Source organism: Pistacia vera, unplaced genomic scaffold, assembly GCF_008641045.1.
Source record: "Pistacia vera cultivar Batoury unplaced genomic scaffold, PisVer_v2 Contig573, whole genome shotgun sequence".
In the NCBI taxonomy this organism is placed as follows: domain Eukaryota; kingdom Viridiplantae; phylum Streptophyta; class Magnoliopsida; order Sapindales; family Anacardiaceae; genus Pistacia; species Pistacia vera.
The window spans coordinates 466018-477269 of record NW_022196416.1 but is presented as its reverse complement, the minus strand read 5'-3'; the positions used below and the strand labels follow the sequence as shown (position 1 = coordinate 477269).

General features: G+C 37.0%; 1 protein-coding gene and 1 pseudogene across 1 annotated transcript; one reads left to right on the top strand and one right to left on the bottom strand.

Annotated features, from left to right (window-relative positions):
* Positions 1-5136: 5136 nt before the first annotated feature.
* Positions 5137-7174, top strand: LOC116109165 (annotated as a pseudogene).
* Positions 7175-8709: 1535 nt separating this feature from the next.
* On the bottom strand, positions 8710-10918 carry LOC116109168 (pentatricopeptide repeat-containing protein At4g16835, mitochondrial-like). Its single transcript, XM_031395395.1, has one exon. It carries the CDS (start codon positions 10793-10795, stop codon positions 8822-8824), a length of 1974 nt encoding a protein of 657 aa, XP_031251255.1. The 5' UTR covers positions 10796-10918; the 3' UTR covers positions 8710-8821.
* Between the last annotated feature and the right edge of the window lie 334 nt (positions 10919-11252).

Sequence of the window (11252 nt, the reverse complement as noted above, 5' to 3'; positions counted from 1 at the left end):
AGGTGGGGAACTTCATTTGCAAATGGTAGATGGAGGTGATTGCTTTGAAATTTCTTAGTAGAGGTCGTCCCAAAATTCCATTAAAAGCGAACGGATAGGCTACCACCAAAAATTCGGTCATTTTGGTCACTTTGTCGGTTTCACCCAACATGACCGAGAGTGAGATCGTTTCCCTAGAAATCAAATGATCCCCAGTAAAACCATAAAGAGGGATGGAGGCAGGCTTCAGGTGTGCCTCGTCCAGTTGTATTTTCTCGAAAGCTCGCTGAAACAAGATATTCATGGCGCTTCCATTGTCCAACAACATTCTATGGACTTCGCATCGGCCTATTACGGGAACGATTACGAGTGCATTCTCATAGGGATGATGCAATTTCATTGCATCTTTCTTAGAGAAGGCGATCTCCTCCTCCCTGCGAATATTAGCGGGTCGCGACGTCATGCTCATTACACTCATGGGATCATAACAGGCTTCCCGAGCATACCTTTCCTGGGCACCTCGAGAATTTCCAGCGAGGTGTGGTCCTCCGAAGATGATCACTACACAATAGAGTTTCTTGCAACCACGACGCTTCTTCCCTAGTTCCTCTTGATCCTTCTCCTAAACAGGAGTCAGGCTGTCAACATACTTTTTGAAGTACCCCAGCTTGATGAGGTCTTCGATTGCCTGCTTGAAAGCCCGACACTCATCGGTGTGATGACTATTATCCCAATGACAGGAACAATACTTTTTATTGTTTTTGGTTAAGACGGGATTCTTCATGGGCTCTGGCTCTCCGAGCAGGCTAGCCTCCTCTGACTTATCTAGGATGGCCAACACTGAGGCATTCAGAGGAGTGTATTGATTCTTGTCGCGATCGCGACGAGGAACTAGGGCATAAGATTTATTAGGCTCAAACCTTTGCTTATTTCCTTTTCGTTGATTGTCATTAGCCCATCTGCGATCAGTCCTCCTACTATTCTCCCCCTGGTTGGGAACATTGCTCGAGGGACTGGGGTCATGGCGATTGAGAGCGGCCACATAATTTTCAATTTGGAGGTATTTCTCGGTGAGGTTGTAGAAGCGGGTGAAGGAAACATTATCCTTGAATTGTAGTTCGTTCCACAAATCTGTCTGTAGGCGAACTCCCGCGATAATGAGAGTCTGAACGGACTCTTCCGGAGTATGAGCCACTTTGTGGAGTTCCCTGTGGAACCTGTCTATGTAAGACTGCAGAGATTCATCCCTCTCCTGCCGTATGTTGCTTAGGTAGCTTAACGGCATTGGGAACTTCCTGTTCGTCTGGAAGTGTCTCAGGAATGATGAGCTCATTTGATGTCATGAGCTGATTGATCCCACAGGAAACGACCTGAACCAGCGCTTGGCATGGGCAGTCAGGGTTACTGCTAAGCAACGACATTTGGCCAAGTCTCCGTCGGAGACTTGGTGGAGTTCCATAAGGTTATTGAACTCGTATAGGTGATCTTGCGGGTTTGAATTCCTATCGAATGCCTGCATGTTGGGCATTCTGAATCTCGATGGGAGGGGAGCAGCTAAAACTACTAGGGAAAAGGGAGACGCCTCTATGACCTTCCCACGCTCATTCTACTAAGCCTTAAGCTGATCAAATGCTCGCTTTAGTTCCTCAATCTGAGGCAGCTTTGGGGATCACTTTCCGTAACTTGGGTTCGACCCTCACAGTTGCAGTTAAGGAAAGACCGCAAATCGGGTTTTTCCTTAACTCAGCCAAAAGCTCTGGCAAACCTTGACACACGCTGGCTGGAGCCATGTGAAGGTATTGAATGACTTGGGGAATTTACCTGATCTCCGCGGTGGTCCAAACTGACCTGCGGACGACGGGGATTTCCCGCATAACAACGATTGAGGTCATCATTTCGGCGATATTGGGAATCTCCCTGCCTTGCACTTTTATGAGAGTGCCCGTGCAACGTGGTGTGGGACAGTTCATGTTGCGACATGTTACCGAGTCGCAATGCCATTGGTATTCTACCCGTTGCTCGACCGGTGTTTGCTGGTCCCTCGGAGCCCGTTGATCCACTGTTTGCCACTTGCTTTCCCTTACTTTTGCATGTTGAATTGAGCGCGGTATGAGCTTTTGCCCTTTTTCGCACTTTTGCGTGACCTGCAGGCGTTTTTGGTGGTGGCACCGCTTCATTGGATTTTGGTGGCACGACCCGATCCAAATGGTCCAACCTTTGGCTAACCGTTTTGAGAGTATTATTGAACCTCTCCCAGTAACTCATTACGGTTGGGTTGAGCCGTGAGCTTGAAGGAATATCCGTCATGATACTTTGTTGGACTGGCGGCACTTCGGGAGAAGTGTCATTCTGTACCTGGGGGATTTCCTTGTTGTCAAGGTCAGTTTGCTCAAGTTCGAAAACCGCGAGCCATTTGCTGATTGGTAGGATCGATTAGTCAGAGGTTTCTGATGAAGAGCATATACTGAATCAAGCCCTCCTTCTAGCACCAAACTGTTGATGCTGATTTTGACACCAATGACTCACACATGCAAAGTGCTAAGCAGACTTAGAAATTACACTTGATATGAAAACATGAAATGAGAGAATGAATGAGAAGTGATTTTTAAAGTGGTTCGGATGCTCAAAAGTGAATCCTACGTCCATTGTTGTTGTATTAATAGATGTGTACAGTCAGATCGTGTGTGGTGAGCTGAGTTACAATCTAGAGAGAGAGAGAGAGAGAGAGAGAGAGAAAGAAAGAGAGAGAGAGAGAGAGAAAGAGAGAGTATGTGTGTGTGTGTGTGTGTGTGTGTGTGTGTGTGTGTGTGTGTGTGTGTGTGTGTGTGTGCGTGTGTGTGTGCGTGTGTGTGTGTGTGCTGTTTTAGATTAAGATAAGCCATTCCCATAAATGAGAGGGGAGTCCTTTATCTATAGTGGAAGAATTCAAGGTAATGATTATAAGTCTACAAGTGGGTAGGTGTCGTGCAAGTCCTTCCTTGCATCCCATTGGTTATCTGCACGAGAAATATCATCAAATTGCGCAAAGCTTGGGTAGATGGATGATCTCTGGCCACTTCCAAGCCTAGCGTTCACCTGCTGCACTGATAAGAATCATACCTCTTCCGTCACTGCGCGACGTAACAACGTCTGGACAGCAGAAAACCTTCTTGAATCCTGATTGGCTCTTGCTGACAAGAGTCCATGTCAGTCCTAACTTTTTAGGCATAATATCTTTGAATTTGGAAAACATCTCAAAGAAAAAGATGAGAGACAAGGGCATTGAGGGTAAACTAGTTTTTGCATTTGATATTTTTTGTCCTCACTAATTTTTACAAAAATCTATTAAAATTTTTGGGATAATATTAATTAGGGGCAATAATTTTAAGAAAAAAAGAGTCCGTAATCACACTAAAAAAAATAATTGTTATGTTATTTCTTATTAATACTAATTAGTAATTGGTCAAATCAATAATATTTGTGAACAGTTTAAAACTTTTAAATAGCCAGTTTTAGTTAAGTTTTAAACTTGTAGTCATTTTTTTTTTTTTTTTTTTTTGAAATAGTTTATCACAAATTGATAATATACTTAAACTTTTTCAAGTATATTTGTCATTTTTTTCGAAATGTTGTATCAAAGATATTTACCCTAAACGTCGTAGAAGATAATTTAATTTCCCCGAGTTTCAAGAATTGTTTGTATACAAAGCAAATTTTAATTCAATTTATAGTTGTGGCCACTAAAGCCTTATTTTAAAGAATACTTTTTATATAAATAAAAAGTATTTTCATTAATTTATAAATATAAAAAACAAAAATTTTATTCAAATCTAATGGTGTTTTTTAAATTTAATGAAGATACTCTTTATTTTCAAAAAAGAGACTTAATAAGAGAAAAAATTAATAAATAAAATACATAAAAACTTGTAATTTATTTATTAAAATTAGGATAAAGAGTGAAATTTGAGTCTCTAGATGTGAAGAGTCAAACTCACTCTTTAATTTATATTTAAAAAATAAAGAGTCTATTGAATTCTTGTTTTTATGGATAAATTATTTATAATAAAGAGTTTGAGTTATATGAAGAGTCTTTAGAGATGCTCTTATAGCTTAAGACTTAAAATCCTGGATCATTTATATAAGTATTATCCTCCACCCCAATATCTAGTGATTTATTATAATGATATTTATTATTATTAAACACACCCAATAAAAGAAAATGGAATATGTACATTAATAATGGAAATAGTATGCTACCTAACCTGGAAATAAATACTATTAACTATTTTCTCCTATCTCCTCTCATTTTAATATGTAAATTAATCCATATTTCAACTGTTATCTAAATAATTACAAATATAATATTAATTTTTATTTATAATTTTGGTTCTAACTTTTACCTTATATTTACTTATTTTTAATTACTATATTTTGATTTTGCCATCAGAAAATCATTTTAAAAAGTTATTGCATATTCTCAATATTAAAAATATGAATTCAATTTTAATCTCCAAAGCCAAATAGAAAAATATAAAGGAGAAGCAAGTGATTGGATGTAAGAAAGAAAATGCCCAATTTCGTCATTCCACTACAAGTGCACAACACATGGCATCCATTGGTTTCTGTTGCCACGTCACCGCACAACTCAATTCCATTCATATATATTAATTTAAATAAAACTCAAGAACTTCCCGATCCTTTTATAGCACGCATTCTCTCTCATTCCCTCATTTTTCTCTTCTCCTTTAAACTCCTCACCGGCGAACGTCTTTAACTGTCTTCCAATTCTCGCTGGCAATTTAGTTTCTCTCCTTAATCTCTTGTAGCTTCCAGTCATTCACTCGGTCCTTCTCCCACAACAATCATGAATAACGAATAGTAAGATTTAATTCTGCTTGAAATTGATTTTTGCACTGAATTCGGTATGATTTATATGGATCCGTGACGATTTTTTTAAATTTTTTATGTGTTTTTGTATTTTTTTTTTTTTTAGGTTAGTAGGATTCATATATATATATATATATATATATATTTTAATGATTGATGAAATTTTATGGTGCTGATTGGATCGTTGAGTCAGATCTTGTTGATCTAGTTTCAGATCCACTGATCTTTTCGGTTTTGTATTTCGTTTTAATGATTTGTTGAGTATAAAATAAAACATAATTTCAAAATGTTATGTCAAATTATGAGTTTTTCCAGCTGAAATTTTGGATAGAGATTCGAATAATTGATTCAGCTTTGCTAAATAACGAAACAAGTAAAACTCTAATTATGAAATTCTGATTGATTTAACTGTCGGTGGACGTTGCTGAAATTTTATGCGACAAGCGAGTAATTTTCTATGTTATTATATTCGCAGTGACTATTTTTTAAGCTTTTGCTCTTGGAGATTCTGGTGTTGGCAAATCGGTCTGCTTTTGAGGTTTGCTGTAAGTTCTTATTTCGTCCTGTAGTTATGTATTTGAAGTTTTAGTTTTTTAATGTATTTGTGTCGCAGGTGGTAGATATATCGTGAGTTCTATTGAGTGGCCGGTAAAATGTGGTTTTAGGAAAACATCCTTTTTTTATCATTCAATTTTGCCAATGGAAAAATGTGCACTCTATGGCAATTGCCTGTAGAGTTATGTTTAAATATTCTGATGGGTTCACGAATTTGAGATTCTTAAACCATGACTATCAGATTTTATAATGATTTGGAAGATTGGGTGTCTGGGTCTATTGCAAAAGTTGGGGAAAAGATGAAATAGGAAGTGGGGTGCTCCTCATGATGGTTAAAACTATTTTTGTGGCTTGTGTCAATGCACATTTAAACTGCATAGTAATTTTTATTTTTATGTTTTGTAAAACAGGATGATTCATACTCGAGAGCTACATCAGCACCATTGGAGTTACTTTGTGAGTAATTAATTTCTGTGTTTTTGTTCTTAATCTGTTTGCTTTATCATATGTATGCTGATAACTTTCTATTATGTCGCTATTCAGAAAATCCGCACTGTGGAACAGGATGGAAAAACCATTAAGCTCCAAATTGTAAGTTCTTTTTGTCCTTCTTTTTGATTTGCTTTATTATCTGAACTTTAAAATAAGTTTCCATGTCTAGGTTGGGTATGATCACTGTTATATTGGAATTAAGAAGTTGTGCACACTATCTCCTTGAATGGATTGAAAATTAAGATTGATGTATCCCAAAATTAATGACTTGCATAATCCGTGCTATAATTTCTGGAACTGCTATTTTAATGCTCTTAAGTTTCACATTTGATCAAAAATTAAAATTGTATCTGATTTCTCGTCTCAGAAATACTTTGTCATGTCTTTTGTAATGAAACATGTTTGATCTTACTTCTTAGAATTATCTGACATCTTTTATGTTAGTATACTATCATTTCTATGTAAGATAAACTTCTGTAGCACTGTATCATGTTGTTTAGCTTCTGTTACATTCTCATCTCTTTCTTTATGTTATGTTTCCTTTCCACAGTGGGACACTGCTGGCCAAGAGCGTTTTAGGACAATCACTAGTAGCTACTATCGTGGGGCTCATGGATCATTGTGAGTGTTTCACATTTTCTAAATTTGTTTTTGTACCACTTCTCACTCCGTGTAAGAGTTGTTCTCATGCTGGTTGTCCTTCTTCAGGTCGTTATGACGTCACGACCAGAGAGCTTCAACAATGTTAAGCAATGGTTGAATGAAATTGACCGCTATGCAAGTGAAAATGAACAAGCTTTTAGTTGGTAACAAGTGTGATTCTTACAGCAAACAAAGTCGTCCCTATGAGACAGCCAAGGTAATTCTAGTTTTATGGCTATTTTACATATTTGTTTAATATAGGTTGCATCAACTTCAATGGGACATTAATCTGTTTTCTTTGTTAGGCATTTGCTGACGAAATCGGAATCCCGTTCATGGAAACAAGTGCCAAAAATGCCACCAATGTTGAACAGGCTTTCATGGCCATGGCTGCTGCAATCAGAATAGGTACTGCATTTTTTAATTTATTGTTAGATTGTTCTGAAAGAAAAACATAAATGATATTATTATTGAGTTTACAGTTAGTGCTTTCGTTTCGTTATGTACCACTATCAATTTCTTTACCTGTTGGTTCTTTTGTGCAGGATGGCAAGCCAACCCGCCATGAGCAATGCTAGGCCCAACGGTGCGATTAGAGGACAGCCTGTCAACACAGAAGTCCGGTTGCTGCTCGACTTAAAAGAGAATTTAGTGACAGTGGACGTATGATCATTATTGTGTTTTTGTGGAATGTAAAACTAGTTCTCTCTTCTTCATGCGCTTTCATATCAAGATTATTTGTCATGATTTGCTTTTCCTGCCAGTTCAACAATCTTCTAATATTCCATTCTTTTCAATGTATTTGATTTAACAAAAAACATTTGTACAAATTAGGAATGTTGGTCAATAGCAGTATTTCTCTTGCTGTCCCCTATTCTGTGTATTCTTCAACTTCAGTGTAGCTAATTACTGCGACTGGTTTCTTTTATTACACTTAAAATTTCTTTATATAAAGAAAGTGGGCCGCTGAAAGAGACTTGGTAGGAAAGAAACTTTTTTCGGTTTCTAAATTCTAATACTTTAAAAATTTCTGCACAGAAGAATCAAAAAGAAAAAAAAAAAAAATGATTATTTGATAACAGTTTGAATACCAATGTTATGAAGCCACATGTTGGAAAAAATCTGCCTCACCGACTCGGATAGTAAGAAGTCCTTTAATAGACAAAACGGTAGAGGAAAATAGAGGCTGACAAAGGTGGAGATTGTGGCCTACACCCTCTTCAAATTAAAGTCAAGCGAGTTATTTAAGTGTTATTTGTCTAAGATTATAAGTTGGTCAAATTAGTTTATAAGTTTAAAATTAAGTTGAATCTGTTTGTTTATAACTTTTTCGAGTTTATAAACCAAAATAATAAGTTAGGGGAGAGATAATTTTTTTTTTTTTTTTTTTGCTTATAAACATTCTGCTTATAAACTAGTTTGATCAAGTATATTAACACATTATCTTTGTTTAATTTTAAAATTCATAGTATATCTGTTTATATAGTATATTTTTTAGTCATTTTATATAAAATATACTTATAAACCATATTTTATCAAACACGTTAATTATTATCAGTCACTTATAAACTTTAACCAAATACGTAATTACTTAAAATTTCAAATACTATAAGTTAATTTTTATAAGCTCGATTAAACCCGCTTAACTAATTTTTGGTCAAAATTTTCTGCTTCTACTGAATACATCTTATATGTCGAGACTGTTGTATCTCCCATTTTCTTTGAAGACCTCCAACCACGAGATTTGACAGTAACGTTTCTCGATAGTTATGAACAACCTAAATGTTCTTTGGATGAGCCATGTTCTGTTCTCTTCTTTCCCTCATTCCTCTAAGTCTAAACATCAAATGTTATGCAAATTCAAGAGACATTCCCACAACCATGTACTTTTTTTCTTCTTTTTTCATTTCGTTTAAATTCCAATTCTCATTTCATCTTTAACTAATAGACAACATATTTATCACAATCCAAGAATGCCAATTATAATTCTTTGCTGGGATCCCATATACTTTGCTACATAGCTCTTTCTTTCACACCGTATAAAATCAGCAAACCAACCATGCCAGTTGCAGTGTTGAGGCAAGTTTTGGCAGAAAATTTATCACAAAAAATAAGCATTTTTTAAAATCCTGAATTTATTGGCTGCAAGCTTGACCTGGGCGATCCGAGCTCCCAACCATCATACAATCATTTTTAAAAACTTTTGACAGAAATCCACATTACCCTCTCAGCACTGCCAATAAACTCCTTGACAGTTGTTTTAGAAAGAAAACTTTTTTCTGTAAGCTTACCAATAGTCACCACAAGAACAAACACCGTCCTTAAAATGGTGGAATCTTGTAGTATCTCTCACGATAATTTCTCTTTTTTCTATTGCTGATATGTGCTTGATGGCACGATGGCAATCCCCACATACTCTCAAGTTTTTAAACACTCGAATGGGAGTACCTAATGGCACTTTAATAATCCCAAAAGCTATTGCCAGCTTTTCACTGTGAAACAGCAGGAGTTGCTCTTTTAATTCTTCTCCTACATCATGCAAGGCAAACTCAAGGTCCGGCACATAGCCTGCCAACTTCATTTTCTTCTCCAACTCTCTCAGTTTTTCATGAATAGTAACCAACTCTTTGTGCACCCTGTCACCAGATCTAAACTCATGAACAACACTTCCAACCTCAATCCAACTATATCCAGGGCTCTTTACCACCTTATTTTCTTTCATTGATCGTCTAACCCTAGCAACATCATCCCATTTATTCATAGCTGCGTAAACATTAGCAAGTTGAACATACCCAGCTGCATTTGTTGGATCAAGACTAAGCAAGTTGGCGGCAGCAAACTCAGCCAGATCCAATCTTTTATGGATTCTACATGCACCCAACAGGGTTCCAAAAATGGCAGGATGGGGTTTAAAAGGTATTTTCTTAATCAAGTCTACAGCTTTATCTAGCTTACCAGCTCGACCAAGAAGGTCAACCATGCAAGTATAGTGATCCAGCTTGGCTTCAATTCCATAATCCTTTACCATTGACTCAAAATATTGAATCCCAAGATCTACCCATCCTGCATGGTTGCAAACCAGTAACACTGCAACAAAAGTGATCCAATCAGGCTTAATTCCCTCATCCTTCATCTCATCAAACAATTGGATAGCTTTTTCACCTGCTCCATGTTGAGCATAACCAGAAATCATCGCATTCCATGTCACAACATCTTTTCTCTGAATCTCAAGAAACAACTTCCAAGCATCTTCCAAGTCCCCACACTTAGAATACATACTAATCAACGATGTCACTGCTGTTGTATCACCATATAACAGGGACTTACATACTAGTTGATGAACTTGCCTACCAAACTGCAATACAGACAATTTGCTACAACCCAATAAAACACTACTCAAACTTGAAGCATTTGGCCTAACCCTTAACCTCTTCATCAATTTAAACAGCTTCAGGCCATCCTCAGCTCTACAATTCTCAACATAACCTGCAATCATAGCATTCCATGTGACCAAATTCTTCACGGGCATTTCTTTAAATAACTTCTCAGCTAAGTCAACCTTCCCAAACTTCATGTACCCATTAATCATTGCAGTCCAAGCCACCACACTCTTCACTGGCGCAACCTCAAACAATTCCACAGCTCTATCCAACTCCCCACACTCAACATAGCCAGATATCATAGCACTCCAAGAAACATCGTTTTTTTCTGGCATGACCAAAAACAACTCGCGAGCGTTGCTCATTCTCTTGTTACGAACAAAACCCGATATCATTGTATTCCAAGAAGCTATATCTTTAAAAGGCAATCGATTAAAGAAATCAAAAGCAGTTTCTATATCATCAGAATTGAGTAAAATACAAGACAGCATAATATTATAAGAAACCGTATCTGGGTGGGGAATTTTATCGAACAGTTCTTGTGCTTCCTTCATTTTCCCTCTCCTCTTAGAGTACGCAGCCAAGATTGAATTCCAACTGACTGTTGTCTTAACGGTCATGTTATTGAATACTTTAAGAGCAGAACCTACGTCACCTAATCTAATGTAGCTACAGATACTCTTATTTGATGAAATGATTTCATTGGAACTCTGTGCATCCAAGTGAGCATTTCGCGGAAAATTGGAGGAATTTGATTCTTGGGTTGGGTTGGCATTTGGGGTTTGGATAGAGAAAAAACTATTTTGGTGTTTGATTGGTAAGAAAATTTTGAGGATAGGCTTGGAGTATTGTTGGTTTCTTGTAGTTTTGAGGTAATGCATTTACGAGGGTAAAGAAGTTGAGAATTTCAATTAATTATACTCCGGAAACGGTGCATCATCATGCAAGAGGGGAACGATGATTAGCGCTGGAGTTGAAAAATATGATATTTTTCAAAGGTTCATTTGAATTGTGCCCGAGTCGTTCTTTCTCTAACTGCAGAAGGCAGGTTTTAATGTTAAATATAAAATTGCATTGGTGAGAAAGTACATAATGACTGGAGTGTATTGAATTGCTAAAGTAGAGCAATGTTTCGATGTAAATTGTCAGTGGAGTGTGTATCATAAAAAATAGAACATACTTGTGGTTATTAGCGCCATGTTTCGGAGTTGTACGTAGTTTTGGCTCTAGTGGTTACTAGCGCCATATGTTTTATAACCTCCGTAGTTTTGGCCACCATATTTCGGAGTTGTGCATGTTTTATAACCTCCGTAGTTTCGGCTCCGGTGGTCATTAGCA